The sequence below is a fragment of the Thalassophryne amazonica genome, chromosome 22 (genome assembly GCF_902500255.1).
Source record: "Thalassophryne amazonica chromosome 22, fThaAma1.1, whole genome shotgun sequence".
Classification (NCBI taxonomy): Eukaryota; Metazoa; Chordata; class Actinopteri; order Batrachoidiformes; family Batrachoididae; genus Thalassophryne; species Thalassophryne amazonica.
The window spans coordinates 26,857,778-26,878,126 of record NC_047124.1 but is presented as its reverse complement, the minus strand read 5'-3'; the positions used below and the strand labels follow the sequence as shown (position 1 = coordinate 26,878,126).

At 39.1% G+C, this 20,349-nt stretch overlaps 1 protein-coding gene across 3 annotated transcripts in view; it reads right to left on the bottom strand.

Moving 5' to 3' along the window:
• Nucleotides 1-20,349, bottom strand: part of LOC117504222 (tyrosine-protein phosphatase non-receptor type 12-like) — a 133,505-nt gene that overhangs the window by 95,282 nt on the left and 17,874 nt on the right. The window contains exon 1 of one of the 3 annotated variants that reach the window (XM_034163620.1): nucleotides 6,781-7,234. The exons of the other annotated variants lie outside the window; for them this stretch is intronic. Within the exon in view, the coding sequence (XP_034019511.1) occupies nucleotides 6,781-6,834 (54 nt within the window). The 5' untranslated portion in view covers nucleotides 6,835-7,234. Of the gene's footprint in view, nucleotides 1-6,780; nucleotides 7,235-20,349 lie in introns of those variants that run through there. 3 annotated transcript variants of the gene reach the window in all.

Below are 20,349 nucleotides of genomic sequence, written 5' to 3'. Positions count from 1 at the left end.
GAAAACTGAAAGGGACAAACGTATTCATCAATGAACATCTCACCAAACGGAATGCCGACATCGCCAGGAAAGCACGCTTCTTACAGAAACAGGGAAAAATCCAGCACACATGGACTTCAAACTGTAAAATATTCATCAAACTGAACGGATCACCTGAACAAGCAAAGGTTATGGCAATAAGGAACATCGAGGAGCTGGACAAATATGAACAATAGGTATGAGGACTCAAACACATCACAGCACCATGATGCAGACTGGAGCAAACCACTCATCCACATCATCTACACCCGGAGACAGAGAGACATAATGACTAAGGATAATGATCCGTTTATTTCTGCCCAGGAGCTCTGTCTAGATACATTTAATTATAATAACTCTGCTAACCACCCCTTCGAATCTGAAAATGATCCTGATACCTTTTTCAGTGAGAATATTGTGAGACAGTGCAAATATTTTACAGAAGAACAATTCAAAAATTATAAAATCAATGATGAAGATTTTTCAATTATACATTTCAACAGCAGAAGTCTTTCTCGTAATCTGTCCACTATTAATGATTGTTTGAAAACATCCAAAAAACGTTTTTCAGTTATTGCAATTTCAGAAACATGGTTAAATGAGGATAATAAAGATCTGGTATATCTTGATGGTTATGAATTGTTCCTGGTTAATAGGCAGACGAGAAGGGGCGGAGGCGTTGTATTGTTTGTAAGGTCAGATTATAACTGTAAACTCATAAACAACATGTCATTTACAGTGGACAACATCATGGAATGTGTTACCATAGAAATTACATGTATAAACTCCAAAAACATAATTGTTAGTTGCATTTACAGAGCTCCTGGGACAAATATTGACACCTTTGAAGACATTATCTTAGGAATATACAACAAAATCAACAGAAATAAGCATTTATTTGTCTGTGGAGATTTCAATATAGATTTTTTAAACCCTCACAATCATCCACAAATTACCTCATTTATAAACACCTTGTACTGTTTAGGACTGTTTCCAACCATCATTCATCCTAGCAGAATAACTATGGATACAACAACTCTCATTGACAATATTTTAACTAACGTTATATCCGGTAATCTTAGTGGGGGACTACTGGTCAGTAATATCAGTGATCACTTGCCAGTTTTCTCAGTCTTTGCATTGGAGGGTTGTTGTATGTATCGAAGCAATATCAAATTCATGAGTAGAAAAGTAACACCTGAAACAATTGATAATTTAAGGGAGGATTTATCAAGTCAGAATTGGTCAGATGTTTTTGTTGATGATGTTGACAGGTCATATGATGCTTTCATTTCCATTTTTTCCAGTTTGTATAATAAACACTGTCCATTTGTTGACAAAATATATAGAAATCAATATAGCAACAAACCATGGATAACTAAGGGACTTCAGAGGGAATGTAAAAAGAAAAATGTACTATATAAACAATTCATAAAACTACGAACTAAGGAAGCTGAAAGTAAGTATAAACATATAAGAATAAGTAATCAATATCATGAGACTCAGTAAAAAAACATATTATAATGAGTTACTTGTCAAAAATAGAAATAACATCAAAAACACATGGAACATATTAAATGAAATAGTAAAAAAGAATAGAGTAACTAGAGATTATCCTTCATTTTTCAGAGTAACACTACATCACGATTGATAACGAGTCTATTGCTGAACACTTTAATGAATACTTCGTTAATGTGGGTAAAAATCTTGCCAGTAAAATTGACTCATCAACTAATAACTTCTGGGTAAATAATTCAACGTTAACAAATCTGTTTCAATGTTCATTGGTGGTACTCATGAAAGGGAAATACTTGATCTGGTTCATGGTTCAAAAAGAAAGAAATCGACTGATTTTAATAATTTGGATATGGCTTTATTAAAAAAGTTATTGATTGTATAGTAAAACCGTTCAATTATATTTGCAATATGTCACTAAGTACTGGTAAATTTCCTTCTCAAATGAAACAGCCAAAGTAATTCCTCTGTTTACTGGTGACAAACACACATTTTCTAATTATAGACCTATATCACTCCTGCCACAATTTTCCAAAATTTTGGAAAAAATATTTGCTAAAAGATTAAAATGATTATTTACTGAAGCATAATATCATTTGTGAAGAACAATATGGATTCAGAAAGTCTCTAACTATACTCAACAAAAATATAAACGCAACACTTTTGGTTTTGCTCCCATTTTGTATGAGATTGAACTCAAAGATCTAAACTTTTCCACATACACAATATCACCATTTCCCTCAAATATTGTTCACAAACCAGTCTAAATCTGTGATAGTGAGCACTTCTCTGTTGCTGAGATAATCCATCCCACCTCACAGGTGTGCCATATCAAGATGCTGATTAGACACCATGATTAGTGCACAGGTGTGCCTTAGACTGCCCACAATAAAAGGCCACTCTGAAAGGTGCAGTTCTGTTTTATTGGGGGTGATACCAGTCAGTATCTGGTGTGACCACCATTTGCCTCATGCAGTGCAACACATCTCCTTCGCATCATCCGTGAAGAGAACACCTCTCCAATGTGCCAAATGCCAGCGAATGTGAGCATTTGCCCACTCAAGTCGGTTACGACGACGAACTGGAGTCAGGTCGAGACCCCGATGAGGACGACGAGCATGCAGATGAGCTTCCCTGAGACGGTTCTGACAGTTTGTGCAGAAATTCTTTGGTTATGCAAACGATTGTTTCAGCAGCTGTCCGAGTGGGTGGTCTCAGACGATCTTGGAGGTGAACATGCTGGATGTGGAGGTCCTGGGCTGGTGTGGTTGCACGTGGTCTGCGGTTGTGAGGCTGGTTGGATGTACTGCCAAATTCTCTGAAACGCCTTTGGAGACGACTTATGGCAGAGAAATGAACATTCAATACACGAGCAACAGCTCTGGTTGACATTCCTGCTGTCAGCATGCCAATTGCATGCTCCCTCAAATCTTGCGACATCTGTGGCATTGTGCTGTGTGATAAAACTGCACCTTTCAGAGTGGCCTTTTATTATGGGCAGTCTAAGGCACACCATGGAATACTATTAAGTAAACTGCAGAAATATGGAATCAGAGGTCTGGCATATGAATGGATAGCTAGTTATTTACAAGGCAGATTTCAGTATGTTCAATTCAATAATACAAATTCTGAACTCAGGGATGTCACATGTGGGGTGCCGCAGGGCTCAGTGCTGGGTCCTTTGTTGTTTATAATCTATATAAATGATATAAGTTGGGTGTCGAGTTCACTGAGATGTGTCCTTTTGCGGATGATACAACTGTGTTCTGTAGCGGGTGAAATCTGAACAGCTTCTGGACATAGTGGAGAAAGAACTGGAAAAAATTTAAGGTTTGGTTTGACGCTAATAAGTTGTCACTCAACCTTGGGGAAAACTAAATGTATTATATTTGGAAATAAACAGGCACCCAAATGTAAAATTTAACTATAACAATAAGGAAATTGAGTTAGTAACAGAGAATAAATTTTTGGTGTTATAATTGAATAATAAACTTAGCTGGAAACCCACATATAAATTATGTGAAATCAAAATTGTCAAAAATATAGCCATTTTGGATAAAGCCAAAGACCTACTGCCGCAAGAAGGGTACTTACTTTATATCATTCTCTGATGGTACCATATATGACATATTGTGTTGAGTCATGGGGGAACACTTACAAATCAAATACCAATCCAATATTCCTTTTGCAACAACGAGCCATACGAATCATCTGCAATAAACAATATCGTGAACCAACTCATTCTCTGTTTGTGTCTTTAAATTTATTAAATTCATTGATTTGGTCGATTACATTACAATTTCAAACTTTATTTCGAGCGAACAACCAAGCCTTACCGAGACGTCCAGAGTCTGTTTCCGATTGAGGGAATCAGATATAGTTTAAGAGGTTGTGCAATTTTTATGAAACCACCAGTAAGAACAAATGTAAGGGGTTTTTGTGTGTCTGTTGGGTGGGGTGAGGAAATGGAACAAATGTTCAACAGAGGTTAGAATGAGTAGTACCGTAGTGAGATTTAAGAAACTATTCAAAAAGAACGTTATGTCTAAGTATCATAAAGAAGCAATATAATTGATTTATATGGGCATGTTCAATTTAAAGTGGGACATTATTGTATTTGAATGTGTGGGTATGTGTATGCGTATGTAGATATATCGATATGGGTAGGTTGTATATGTCTATAAGGACTGTGTATATGTATGTATATATTTATGTTTGTAAAGTATATACGTATGTATATAGGGGATATATGGCACAGCCCAAGCAGAGGGTCACCCCAAGAGGCCTGGTCTGCTTGAGGTTCTTCCTTATAGGGAGTTTTTCCTCACCACAGTTGCCTAGTGCTTGCTCTGGGGTTGGTAAGGTTAGTCCTTACTGGCGTAAAGTGCCTTGATTCGACTTTCTTGTGATCTGGTACTATATAAATTAATATAAGTGAATAGTATATTGATGTGATGTCTGTGTGTCGACATGTAGTAGTAAATTTATATTTTTGAAATATGACTGATTAGAATTGTTGGACTTGTACTAGCAGGGGTGGGAGCTAATAAGCTTTGCTTCAGCCCCCACCCTTTCGGACTCACTAGTTTTGTCTGTGTTTGTTTGTGGAATTGTTCATTTTTTTCTATTTGAATATTTTGTGTGCCGAATAAAAAACTTGTCACAGTCATATTCCCATAAGATCTTCTTGCAATATTAAAGTAGACCTGCATTGAAATAAATGTGGTCAGATCTCAGAAAGAAATAGCTGATATGTATTTATAAGACCCTTATGAATGCAGCAAAGTAAATCTGCAAGCCAAAATTTGTAATTCAGCAGAGAAATCTTTGTTTAAAAATGACAAATTTGCAGCTAAAATTTGGCCCTCTGCAAAAACTGTTTGTACATCCGGGACATTGCAGTGGCATGCGACAGAAGACGGAGCACTAGCGCCTTCAGGCCGATCCCGTATTGAAATTGATTTTATCTGTTAGTAATGTTACTGTTATACACATCCTGGTTTCAACATCCAAAGTAAGCTGCAATGAATGCGAGATACAGCTCTGCATGCTCAGATCAGCGGCGACATCGACAGCAGGCGACGTTCTTCCCTGACGCCTTGCTCTCACTGCCTCTGATGCGTTTACCGAGTCTGCGGGCTCGGTAAAGCCGCAGCGGGCCACTCACACCGCCCCCGTGTCTGCTGTGCAGCCGGCACCACCTCCCATTCTACTGAATGGAGGTGCGGCCAACTTGGCAACAAGTCCAGAGACTATGCTCGCTGTTTTGATGCGAAGCGGCCGGTGACACCTGTTGCCCGCAAGGACAGACTTCTTGCGGCAAAATCCGCAGCGCCGCACGGCCTCGGTAATCGGAGACGCAGAGCTCCGTGGTCGCTGAGAGATTTGTATCTTTTTAATGACTTAGATTCTTTGCGGGTCCCGCATCTGCACCCCGCAACGGTAACACCGGAGGCTAAAGACAGTAGATTTTCAATGAGACACCACTCAATCAAATGGCGGATGAAAAAGTCCCCAAAAATCATTTTCATCAAAAATAAAAGAAATGTGTACTCAAACGTACCGCAAGACAATATGAAGTTTTAAAAAAAGTCGATCCTTCCGTAGTTTTGCGAAGAGCTAAATTTTAGCTGTAAATTTGTCATTTTTTAAATGAAGATTTCTCCGTTGAATGACAGATCTGGGTTTGCAGATTTACTTTACTACATTCAGAAGGATCTTATGTGTAAATATAAGTCATTTTATGGTCCAAAGATCTGACTGCATTTATTTCAATGCAGGTCTACTTTAAACTCAAACTCTTCCAACAATTTGTGTGCACGCTCTGTAATGCCACATGGGATTATGGGTAATGACAAAACACTGAACTGAGCAGTAAATTTTAACAGAATCGCAATGAATGAGGGCGGGCACACGTCACTTCTGGCGAAGTGGCAAATCCGAAGGCGAGAATTCCTACCCCCACGACTGGCCACTTAATGAACTCACGCTCGGGCTGTATGTTTGTCTTGTATCTAGCTTGCTTCTATCAGCCATCTGAAAGCTATCATTGCCTGGAATGATGACATTTATACACCAAGCTGACCTGAAATGAACCATTGTACATTAAACTGACTTCATGGACGAGTCTGACCTCTTTGAAAAGTGACCAAATCACATGCATTTGCACTGAATTCGGCGATGTTTTCACCGGCCACCAGGGGGCGCTGGGGCGCTACCCGTCCACAGACATATCGCGATGCTCATTTTGAAATGATACGATTCAATATCACGATACCTGAGGTGGTATTGTCACACTTCTAATATGATGTCATACAATACACATTTATTTACCCTTAGTTTGGGTAAATCTGGGCTAATCCTGGGCAAACTGCAGGAGATAATCGTTGCAGTGTAACGAAAATGAGTTCTTGAATATTTAGTGGTTAGTGATTATCAGACAATTAAATCAGACAGATGAGAAATGACACCAAGCAGATTACACTTTATCTTCCAAGCAGTGGAGAAAACACACACACACACACACTCAAGAATCAGGCCAGGACTGGAAAGTGAGGTAAATGAGTTCTGATTGTTGTTGTGTTATTTAAAAAGAGGAAAAGCAGCAGGAGCCGGTGTTGTGTCTGTGCTTTAGGGAGACAATGCTCGGCCGCCATGTAAGGGCTGGAAACGGCAGGAAGAGTGTGGCCGCTCCCGTCTCACCTCCTGACGAACCCAAAAGGTGAAAGAATGGAATGTTTCACCCACCAGAAAGTCGCTGCCGAAGTTGTCCTGTCCCCTCTCGTCGTCCCCCACGCTCATGGCCCTCACCCCTGGATAAACTTTCTCAGGATGCCGGCTTGCTCCATCATTCAGTCCCCTTCTAATCCAGCTATCTTAAAAAAATAAAAATAACCTCCGTAGTTTGTAGTAAAAAAAATCCACATGGGGTAAGGAAAAGGGCGAATAAAAAAAATAAATAAAAAAAAATAAATAAATAAGCTTCACGGAGCCTTCCAGAGAGTCATCGTCGCGTCTTCTTTTTTTTTTTTTGTTTTTTCTTTAAATTATCGGCCCATGTTGTTTCTCCTTCTTTTTCTTCTGGGCTTTTTCGCCACGATGCGGTTCGTCCAGCAGGAGAAAAACCAAACGGCAGCGGCGCTGTTTACTTCTTGACGGCAAACTTTTAAAATGTGGCGTAGCATAAACTGTAGACATAGTTGTATAAAAAAAAAGGAAGGAATAAAAGCCTGTTCTGGCTACTGTCTCAACACATACACACGGCTGCCGCTTCGTTCACTGTTACTGTGGCGAACATCCGGACTAGGCGAAGCCAACTGCGAAAATGTCCCCCCTCTTCCAGGATATAGACATCTGTGATTGGATAGTTCTACCAGAGGCTAGAATGTTATTGGTTAAAATAGTTGTAAATCTAAGCGACTGCTAAGCTTGATTGGGGGTTCTCCTTTCTTCTCAGGTCGTCATAGCATCGTAATTAGCATATGTAAAAAAAAAAACATAAATAAATAAAACAGGACCGCCGCCTTATAATTATTGTGTCCCTAATAAACTCAAAGAAGTTCATTAAAATCATTTTCATAAAATCTAACCTGTAAATGCTACAATACTCATATGTGAATGTATTTCTTTTGCCATTTGATTTACTTATATACATTTACTTCAATGTGAAGCAAAGTTTATTTTTCAATTCCATCAGTGTGATTATTTTAGAATTAAGCTGAAATTTGCCCTTTTGAAAGTATAATAAAGAAATGCCTGAACTATGTTGTTATTCATTTATTTATAGCATTCTTTATTCATAAACCAAAGTAATTAGGCGTACGACCCTCTCTCTTCTTTTTGGACTGATTTTAAATCTTTTCTTAATTCTATTTGATTGCAAACAACAAAAAAGCAATACATTTTATTTTGAATATTACAAAATATTTGATGAAACCCCCTGAAGTATGGCTTTCCCAGTATTGCTCATTAATTACAGAGTTCTTAAAAGTTTTACACACACACAACACACACACTAACAGGCTAATCTCGGTTCATGTGTTTAATCAATGCATATTTTTCCTTACTGGGGATGGTTTTTTGGACAGGTGGCTTGGGTACAGGTATTAAAAATTATGACCTTAATATTGGCTCATGGCATAACAGTGGAGCTAACATCACCTAACCGTTGAATCCCTGGTAACAAGCGCTAACAGTTCCAACATTAAAATTAAATAATACTAAAATTTAACACACTATTCAGTATAAATAAAACTTAATTAAACTTGATTCTCTTAAAGTGCACTTCTTTCGCTTCATCTGCGGAGGTGGAGAGCAGCCAGTGGACCAAACTGTGTTTAAAAAAAAAAAATACAAACACACTGCTTCACTTTGACTGTAAAATAAATCCATTTCAGATGATCAACGTGGACCCTTTCGCTTAAAAGTCTTTATTTTAGTCAGCGTGCAGCTTTGTAAACTTGTAGCGTTGTCTGCTACATTAATTACCTCTTACATTAGTTATGCGCATGCTCCATCTTCTTTTTCTCCATTTTTTGTGGGAGCGTTACAGCGCCACATACAGGTCTGGCATATGTACTACAGCGTTAAACGAAGCCAAACATTTTTTGTAATTGAATTATTCGAGTTACTCGATTAATCGTTTCTGCCCTAGACTCTATGGGAAGTGACTTGCTCAAGTAGCCATTCAGTGAACTCCCAAGATTCAGCACTCCTGCACGGACTTCATTTTTCAGCACTAGAGGTTACTATCTGACCCTCTCTCCCTCTCTCACTTTAAAAAAAGTTCACAAAGCACATCTTAAACATGATAAAACAGCATGGAGTGAGCGCTCTGCTGTACTGAGGAAGCTGAAGCTCCTTCTAAAAGCCAGTTCTTGACTAAATCATATCACTTATGGTCACAGCAGTGGGTCAAATTTTTCCAAATAATCTGATTTGAAAACCATATTGTTGTCCAGATGTGTCTGCACTGTTGCAGCCTCTGTACCTGCCTATTTGATAAACACTCTGGCTCGGGCTAATAGCTGGTTTGTAGCGCCGTGGTTTAGCACAGGTTGTTGATAACCACGTTTATGAAGCTATTATGGTTGCAGAAGCGTCCACGTTTTACACAACCTGCGTCATGAAAGGGCCCTTTAGCTCTCAGTCTTACATATTTTGTGTCTCATCACTTTTGCATCTCACGGTACATAAGCCACCACATGCAAGTGAGACTGGCGAGCATTCCCCAACCATTACAACTGGGAACTGAAGATTAAATGTTTAAGTCACTGTACCGCACCGATACAAATGTCTTTCAAAAAAAAAAAAAAAAAAAAAAATTCTGACAGCCACAATAATGGCCTTCACAATAATGTCTCCGCTGTGCTGAAATATAACAACCGCAGCGCGACACTTTCTACATTTGGATCCAGGGTGGAACATAATCTGAAACATTTTAATTTCATCCAGTACTTGAAAAAGCATCTTGAAGAAAGTATATAATCTTTGACTCTTTGCCCTTCAACACTGTAATTACGTCTACAAAGCATATCCTAAATATTCCCAACAATAGACAGCTGAAGTGGGTGTGATGTCAGGGTGGTGACTCAGTGTGCAAAGGAGCACAGCCCATGTGCTCGTGGCACACAGAACCTGAATTCACCAACTGAAAGCTTCAAAGCCAAAACCGCTGCCAATCACAGCAAGCGTTAAACATTCACTGGTGCTAATGACTTTTTCTGCATGGTGTTGGCACAGACCGCAGACTGCATATATACACCGAACAAACCCTTTGTGACATCACCCATAAGATGTCTGAAGCGCAAGTAGTGGAGCTCTGGATATCACCATCTTGGCAGTGTTTAGTAAAACTAAGGCAAACTTATAAATGGGCAAAGAGATGGAGCGCAGGCAAGACCCTTTATGACCTGGGTGGGACAAATGACGTCAAACATGCGCCCATATCAAACTTACTGAAGATGTTAAAGTAAAAACAGGCACATCAAAATGTTCAGAAATGACAGACACAGTTGATCTATAACAGCTAGCAACCACTGCGAGTGGTTTCTGCTAGCAGGATTCTGAACACGGCTCAGACAGTTCTAATGTTGGGCATTTAAACATGGGCTTCTATGGGAAGCATGTCTCTCTGCAGCTAGCCTCAAGTGGCCATTCAAGGAACTGCAACTTTTGCCATTTAAGCTTTTGCTTCATTTAAAAGGACCGGAGATTAGGCCTCGACACGGATTTGAATATATCTTCTAATCCTCTAAAAGTGGCTGCTACCAGCGACATTAATGAACCAAAAAAAAACAATTAAAATGTGTGCGCGCACACACACCGAGGAGCAGTTTTTAGAATAGTCTTACTGTCATTGTACGGAGGGAGTAAACAAAATTAGAGGTGCTCGCACAGAGCTACTGTACACCACAAAAACACTAATTTTTTTATTACTATTAACTGTCAATTTTTTATTGGCATGCACACACACATAACAAAAGGATCTCTCATAAAACAAAGAAAAACACAACAAACAATTTCCCAGTTTTGTGCGGCCAAAAGGGTGTAAGCTGAACAAAAGTTTATAAATGCCCCCCCCCCCCTTTCCACCAGTTGCAATATACACTCATAACAAGGAATACCAAAAAAGAAAGACAAGCAGAGACAATACAGATTAATCAGCAAACAAAAATATCTGAACACAGCAGTACAAATAGTAGTACAATGCACAGATAAAACAAAACATAATTTATCATACTATAATAAGTAATCTTATTGTTTTTAATAAAGTCTTATTAAGCCAGCCAATGTACCATAATATAATACTATCAGAACAATTATTCCAGATTTTAACACCCTTTACTCTTTACAGTAGTTCAAATCTTTAAGCTGTCAAATACCAATGTTCCTCTCAGATGACAACAACAAAACATCTTATACACCACAAAGTTTAAATATGAAATATGTACTGTATACCGTATACATATATATTGATATATAAGTGTGCGTGTGTGTAAACATATGAATAAAGTACAGTTTAAAAAGTGGCTGTAAACATTTAGAGCAGTGATTGTGAAACACTGGAGGCAAAGTATATAGATAGCAGGAGGTGGTAATGATAGAATATATATATATATTTTTTTTTTTTTTTATTCAAATATGCTTACATCCACTTCAGAGATTGTGGATTGTGTAATTTGGGAGATATTTCATATAGGAAGTGCGTGTCTACCATGACAAGAAACCCCCACCCCATGCAAAAAAGAAAACTGCAATATATACTGTAATTTTAACATCTTTCGAAATATTAGAATGCAATTGTTTTGACTTCATGATTAGTTCTGATGAACCCTGCATTGAACACAACATTCAAGTTTATGATATATAATGCTCCTGACTTGGTAGTACTTGTTTTAGAGAAGTCACAAAAGCTACATAAGTATAGATATTATTACAGTGATCATGCAATTACACATATAATTTCAAATCACACAGCATGGCAAGTTGTAGTAAATCAAGTGTTGTGGCCAAGTCCAAAAAACATCTCAGGCTAAAGAATTTGATAAAACCTTTGACAATGGTTTATGTTTTTAAAGTTTTTGAAGAGCATGGCCTCCTCCTAAGTTCCTAAGTTCTGTTATTCACACTTATTTAGGCATATCATATGCGTGAGAGGGAACAGTAGGTGTGGACAGCCTGAAATCAGGTCAGCAAGTTTAGTTTTTTCCCCCAGCAGCAGGAAGGAGGATTAAAATAAGCAACAGAAACAGTTTCACAAAACTCTTGTTCCTGTAGTCCAGTTACACCCTTAAAGCATTGTTTATTCAAAATACCATCAATAAATGTGTCTGATATTTAATGAAATACACCTCTAATGCATTTAATGTTGCGTGACTGCCACACTATCAGATCATGTGTCTTACAGAACAAGCTCCTCTTCAGCAATTGATTCCTAATGCCTCAGTGGACAGCAGTGCCCATCAGTGGCTAAGGTAAGCAGCTAACTGTATGATCTGTCACCTTTATTTTATTTACATCAATTGAGTTAAATATGCATGTGCATTTACCTCCATGGGGATCGTCCGTGCACTATAGACACTTCTAATGATATGTTTACCCATTCACGGCAACAAGAAGCAGTTTATTGACTGTTTTAAATTGACCCTTTCATTAACATTATATAGCCGGTTCTGCTCGTGACTGTTTGCTTTCCAGATCGCTCAAGAGGGAAGATAACCGCAAAACATCTAAAAATGAGAAACGTCACCCTGAGGGTGACCGGTATCTTGCCAAAAGATTAATGAAAACCACACAGAACCATGAAGCTCCACAAAACAACTTGATGTTTACTTGTCCCAAAAAATATGAATATGTACCATTTCTGCTTTTGTGTTTGTATGAAATGAAAATTACATAAATTGTGCGCTGATACATAAAGGAATTTTGACCTTGATTTCAATATATCAACAACCAAGAAATCATTATATGGCTGTACAACTACCATATGTGATTTAATTTATATTGAAGGGTATAAATACACTATTGAATAAGTATAATTTCTTGGTACTAGGGCTGCAGCTATCGATTATTTTAGTAATCGAGTATTCTATCGATTATTCTGGTGATTAAGCGAGTAATCGGATAAAAAGTACTTCTACATTTTTAAACACCAACACTGCGCCAAAGTGTTGGCATTTTGCCGAAATAGCAATGGGATGTGGCTTTCTGTTTTGTTTTCTCCAACTTGTAAAATGTAAGAGTTTTTGTTTGTTTGTTTGTTTTTATAAAGGTTGATGGACTGGGTCCCTGTGTGATTTTTTTTTATCCCTCTTTCTCTGCAATTCAACAGTTGCATTTCAGCTGGAGGTTGAACATGCAGCCTTGCAGTCAGTTTTTTTTATTATTTTATTTAAGTTACCATGTTTGTGAAGTGTTGTGTGTTGCCCAAAAAAGCAAAAATTAAAAAGTCAAACACTCAGTGTGAGTCTGAGGGAAACACAGAAGAAAGAGTGGACGTCTGCTGTTTGTCAATGTAGCCGGGGACAGAGCTGTGACTCGCCCGGCCTGAGAGCCCCTCACACTGGGCAAAGAGACAGCAGCCGGCCGCCGGGTCAATAGTCCCTCCACACGTAGAGCAGACCGTGTGTTTTAAAAAATAGACAAACACACTGCTTCACTTTAAATGCACAGTAAGTCTATTTCAGATGATCAGCGTGGACCATCTTTCTCTTAAAAGGCTTTATTTTACTCTATATGTCACGTTGGAAAGCGGTAGCTATCGTTGCTAATTTGATTAGCTGTTATGCTCCAGTCTTCTGTTTTTTTTTCCTGCGGACGTTGCAGCACCACACACAGGCCTGGCATATGTACTACAACGTTAAACGAAGCTTCGGGCACAGAATTTGCCTCGAACATTTTTGTAATCGAATTATTCGAGTTACTCGACTAATCGTTTCAGCCCTACTTGGTACCAATACCACATTTGTTTGGATAATTTCTCAGTTGTGCACCTAGTTCCATCACTTGAACTTGACAAAAGTCGGGTAGACACATCGGACTTGAACCATCAATGCCAAGGTAACTCCTTAATGTCGGCCTGAACGTCATTATTTGACCCAGTCTTTCCATCATAACGTCACTCAGTGACATCATACCTGGGCAATCCTGATATCTTTGGAAAACATCATCAATACCTTTCATTTGATGTTCCACACAACAGAAATGAAATTTGACCTACACGTAGGTCGCATCTGACCTCACGATAATCCCCAAAGGTCAAGGTCATTTGCTTTTCTGAAGCAACGGTACTTTTGCAAGGCCAACCCCTATAATTCCCTGATATTTTGATGCAAACATTCAAGAAAATGCCTTCAGGAACGTTCATTTACTGAGTTTGATCTTTGACCTTGACGTCATTTTTTTGCCATGTCAAGAGAAGTCTTCCTCAAGTTTCTACATGTCCATTTTAAAGATGATCCAAAATGTTTTGCACGCTTTTTGAAACCCTTAAAAATGTAAATGTTGCATGTTTTTCATCATGACGTCACCAAGTGACGTCATAACTTAACACATTTGATATATTCTGGATCCTCTCATCAAGCCCTTTAATTTGCTGTATTACACAACATGTTTTACACAAATATGAAATTTTACCTACTTGTAGGTTATCTCTGACCTCAAGGTAAACCCTGAAGGTCAAAGTCGCTCACTTATCCTAGCTAGTGGCTTATGAGCAAGGCCATTCACTTCAGTATGATAAGACTGAAGTTATGGTTCTTGGTCCAGCAAGGTATCGGCATCAATTTGATCAGCAAGCACTTAGCTTAGGTTCGTGTGTTATACATCATACGGGTAAAGTGAGGAACCTTGGAGTAGTTTCTGATCCTACGTTGTCCTTTGATCTCCACATTAGAGACATTACGAGGACTGCTTTCTTCCATTTGCAAAATATAAGATTCGTCCCAACCTGTCTATGGCTGATGCTGAGACTTTGATTCATGCATTTGTCTCTTCTAGATTGGACTATTGTAATCTATTTTCTGGCTTACCGCAGTCCAGGATTGAGGTCTTCAACTGGTTCAAAATGCTGCTGCCAGACTTTTGACACAAAGCAGAAAGTCTGACCACATTACGCCCATTTTGGCGTCCCTGTACTGGCTTCCAGTTGCTGCAAGATCAGATTTTAAAGTACTGTTATTAGTTTATAAAATTGTTCATGGACTTGCACCTCCCTATCTGGCTGACCTGGTAAGCCCCTATATACCAGCTCAGGCCCTGCGTTCTCAGGGTGCAGGACTCCTGTGTGTTCCCAGGGTGAATAAAAAGTCTGCCGGTTACAGAGCTTTCTCCTACCGTGCCCCAGCTCTGTGGAATGATCTCCCGGCACACAATCGGCAGTCTGATACTGTGGAGACTTTTAAGTCACGTTTAAAGACTAATTTGTTTTCCTTGTTTTATCATTAGTTTTATGATGGTTTTTATTCTGGGAATTCTTTTATGGTTGTCTTTTTATTGTGTTTTAAATTTTAATTCAGTTTTTTTTGTTGTTGTTTTATGTTGTGTGAAGCGCCTTGAGACGATTTCATCGTGAATTGGTGCTACATAAATTAATCAATTTGAATTTGAACAAACTGTGACCAGGAAACTTCTTCTGGTGATTTTAGTGTTTGTCCTTCCTGTGACCTTGACCCTTTTGTGTGCTGAAAGGTATCTCCATAGGAGACTCCCATATGCGAACTTGCAAGATTCTGCAATATAAACTGTGTGCTCCAGAGTCAGCTAAAGATGAAAAATGCAATGATTACAAACAAACAAACAAAAAAACAAAAAACAAACAAACATACATACTGACTAACAAATCTTGCCAAAAGCGTAGGTTGGAAAATGTCAGTGTTTCTCCTTTACAGTATGAAGGAAATTATGGCATTGTGCGTGACGTCAATTTTCACTTGGCAGGTCAATTTGTCAATTTGCACTTGGCACATCAAAGTGTCTTTTCTTGCATTTTGGAAACAGACTGATGGAAAAAACAGCATTTGGGGGTATTTCTGTTTCATGTTACAGAAGTCTAAAACAAGCTGTGTCAGGCCTAATTAGGTTTATAGTAGAAGCATGTGTGGGCATAGTCACAATTTTTGGACTGAGCATGTTTAAAACTCAAACACATGAAAACGTAAAAGGCAGATAAAATGATTTTGCACAATATGGAGGAAGTTATCTGCTGTCGCAACTGTCAGGCTACTGACGACTAACTTTTTGCAGTTTAACTGGTCATAGTTTATCCACAAAGAGCCGCATGGCGGGTCACTGCTGTAAGGCACAATGAGCCGCAGATTAATTATAAAGTTTACATAATAGGGTAAAATACAGTTTCTTTGTGACAGTGAATTTTTTAAAAGTAAGAACTGTATAAATTTTGATGCAGAGTTGCAGTTAAATCAAAGTGTGAGTGAGGAAATGTAGCTGCACGTTGACATAAATGGAGCATATAAAAAGCAGACAGCACCCCCGGACTGTGCTCCCCTAGAGAGCAAGTTTGGGTTTAAGCATGAAAATAATTACTCCAAGTTCTCTACTTGCAGTCAAAGACATAGATCTTCGCTTGCTGTCCTAAGCTCAATGACACACATGCACATGAGGACAGTAAATACCCCAATTGCAAAACTGGACAACCTCTGTACTGAAAAGCCCAGTAGCTCTTTTTATATGTTACTGCCAAATGATTATATAACAACAACAAAAGTCCACTGAGTTCCTCTTGAGGATGTCAGACTAGAATAACTTTCCTCCGTGCACATCTGCATATGTTCACCAACAGTGGTGGGCACAGTTAACCAAAAAGTTAGCTTTGATAACTGCTAATCCGCGAACTTAAATGTTAACTTTTATAAAGCTATATGGCAAAAAAATAAATAAAATAACAGAAGTTACAGCTAACCGCTAACTTTTAGTACTGACTTGGTACACTGTCGGCTACTGATAAGCCAGTTTAGAGTTTAAGCACCGCCGAGGCTTCTGAGTAAAATCAAAGGCGATCACAAACCCCAAACGAACAACAAGCCAGAGCTTCTGTCTTTACGCACCCTGAACGCTGCTGGCAAAAAACAAACAAACATTATTTTCCACATACTACAACACAGACAGTGGGTAGGAGACATGAACAAAGCACATTTCACTCATGGTTTCAATTATAAACAACTAACCGGACAGTTTATCAACATTAACAGTAACACTGTCATTTTTACAAAGTGAAAATATCGCACATATCTTTTAAAGTAATGCACTAATTCTGAAGGTTTGAGCTTTAACAGATGCACATGTCAAAAGGCATTATGGGAAAAATTAGTCTCCTTCACTGGTTGGTTGGTTTATTTATTTGTAAAAACCAACACACAAGTTACTGTAATGGTGTGCTGGATCTTATAATTAAATATGTATTTGTAAATATGTCATTTTTTTCCCAATTGTAAAAAAAAAGGCATTTGCAAAACTGACAATTCAGATTGTGAAGTGTAATTCACAACCAACGTTGGTCACTATTCACACTCCCATCCAGTAGATGGCAGTGTTCTATGCATTTTGACAGGGGGAGGAAGTGATTGAAAGAGAATCGTTTGAATTTCTCAGAATTAGTGCATTACTTTAAAAGATATGTGCGATATTTTCACTTTGTAAAAATGGCAGAGTTACCGTTAATGTTGATAAACTGTCCGGAATTAGTTGTTTATAAGTGAAATGATCAGTGAAAAGTGCTTTGCATTTCATGTCTCCTGCCCACTGTCTGTCGCATTGCATATGGAAAGTAAATGACAGGTTTTTTGGGGGGTTTTTTTTGTTTTTGTTTTTTAAATGTCAACAGCAGCCGTCTTGCATCCTTCTGCTGGAGGAGGACTGAGCTCACAGCCGACTGACTACTGAAAAACACGCACCAGGTAAGGATTAACATGCATTTTGACCATTAGGTTTTGCTTGCTATGCCAGCAAAAAATTAGGGAAACTGAATATTTTCCAAAATTAGCTAAAAGCAAATCCACTAAAAAAAGTTAGCCTCGCTAATTAGCAGTTAGCGGATTGGTGGAACTGTGCCCACCACTGTCCCCCAACCAGTTGAGAAAGAGCTGCGCTTACAATATTGACAGACAGAAGGAGAGATGGACAAAGTGATTTTCATATAACACCCTAACATTTGTTTGCAGGGTGCATATTTTGTTAATTTAAAAAAGGGGACAAATTGTGCATAATTGCATTGCTTGAGGTTTCATGCATACATACACCTACACACAAACTGGAAATTGAGACATTGCACCGCAATCATATAAATTTGCTTCATATTTTGAGTTGCTAAATATTCTATTCATTGAGATTTTATAACTTGATAGACATTAGTAAAGATCGCAATAGCAATTCTCACAATAGCTGAAATATGACTTTAAATGGACTGCATTTATATAGCGCTTTTCCATCTGCATCAGACGCTCAAAGCGCTTTACAATTATGCCTCACATTCACCCCGATGTCAGGGTGCCTGCCATACAAGGCGCTCACTACACACGGGAACAATAGGGGATTAAAGGCCTTGCCCAAGGACCCTGAGTGATTTTCCAGTCAGGCAAGGATTTGAACCCATGATCTTCTGGACTCAAGCCCAACACCTTAACCACTAGACCATCACCTCCCCCACTTTCATCAAATCTGCTGATGTTCTATGACGAGCAATTTTAAAATGCTCGATAATATGAGCTGAAGTCAAGTTTTCTCCACTGTACCACAGAACAACGGTCATTGTGGACTCATAAGAAGTTAGTATTATTATGGTGGTTTACAAAAATAAAGTCATACAGAGTCAATTCTACAAGGAGAAATTAAGGCTTAAAACATCCAGGATGTCACAAAAAAAAAAAAAAAAAATCACACTGAATAACACGGTTTCAACAATACAGTTCACAGCGGTGTTGAAGGGAGAAAAAGAAAATCAATTAACGATCTTAGCCTTAACAATTTCAAAACTTACCAAATATGTTTCATAAATTTATATATATATATATATATATATATATATATATATATATATATATATATATATATATAAACTGTGTGAGTCAGTTTCTCTTTCACTGCCATAAATGTGGAGCTGCTGTCGCCGCATCCCCCCTTTGCTTCTATAGAACAGTTTGCTCTGCATTAGTAAATGAGCTCAGCCCCATCGTCAGCATGGTAGTAACAGCAACTGCAAGTGTACAAAATGAAGGTTCAGCATTTTGGAAACACAACAAAGCTGGAGCGCATCATCACCCCCGAGTGAAAAAAGTGCAGCAGCCCCAACGGCTAAAACTAGCAGCCACCCGATGCACATTGCATCACTTGAACAAACTTCCAACCAATTCCAAACATGTAAAAAAAAAAAAACAACAACAACAAACAACCTAAATCCATCAACTGTTTCATTTCAAAAGACCTGCACCCCGAGAACGTCGTGGAAAACAAAGGCTTCAGATTTATGATGCCGACAACTGACCCAAAGTATGTCATACCATCACACGCTTTCTTAGCGCATTGCAGCACACATAACTAGAAGATCCTGAAATCACAAACTGTATGTACTGAATGATTTATAATCAAAAATCGATTTTTGATCTGAAAAACATTTTGAATCGAATCATGGCCCCACAAATGGGAATCGAATCGTAAGATACTGAAAGATTCACAGCTAATAGATTACAATTAATTTTTGAAAAAAAAAAAAAAGACTGAATTAACTCGTCAACGAAATGTCAAGTGTGAACGCTTGAGTCGAGTTTTATTTTTCTATAAAGAATTATACAATCAGCCTCTATGTAAACCAATAGTCAGCCAATTCCGGCTCCGTTGCTCTCTTGCTCATCCAAAAACCACTTCCTGAATGCCCCCCCCACACGCACGCACGCACGCACGCACACACGATGCCCCTGGTAGTCTGGTCTTTGCGCAGCATCTGCTATCTCTGTTGTGAAAGTGTAGGTACACGGACCCACAACAGGGGCGCAAATGAACGGACAATGGAGGAAGTCAAATAGCACTTTTACTGTTGTGAATAAGCACAACAAACACGACAAATTACAATAGTAGATAATGAAGTCAAATCCACAAAAGGTGTCATGTGGGCAGCTCGAAGATAGAAGACGTCTGTCCAAAGCAGAACCGGAACCACACGATTTCCTCCGCCACCGAACCCCGGGAATACTGGAGCCGCCAAGTCCGAACTCCCAGGTGGCCACTGCCTCCGCTTGTCGGATCTGGTACTGCTGGCGAGGAACAAAAACAGTTAGATGTGGGTGCGTTTGCACCCAGCAACACGTATGGTGGAAAAACCACCTCCACCTCTCGTCAGGAAAATACTGGTAAGTGCAGGAGTGTGAGTACTTATCCAAAAAGTCCAATACAGTCTCCAGCTGTACTACTCACTATCTGCTATCAACACACAAGCAAACAAGTATTATTGTCAAGAACACAATTGGCTGAGTACGTTACCTCCTCGGTAGAGCGATATCTCGGCAAAGAGGTGGAGATGAGTCTTGCTGATCTACCGATGCAGATCAGATGAGTGGTGACAGCTGTCATAGGTGACTAAGTTGACAGCTGTCACCCCGGCTGCTCCTGTGAGGGCGGCAGCGCCCCTTGGTGCCTGGAGCCGCCACTCCAGGCAGGGTGCCCTCTGGTGGTGGTGGGCCAGCCGTACCTACCTCTTCAGCGGCCCACACAACAGGACCCCCCCCCCCTCAACGGGCGCCTCCTGGCGCCCGACCAGGCTTGTCCGGGTTGCGGCGGGTAGAAATCGGCCAGGAGGGCCGGGTCCAG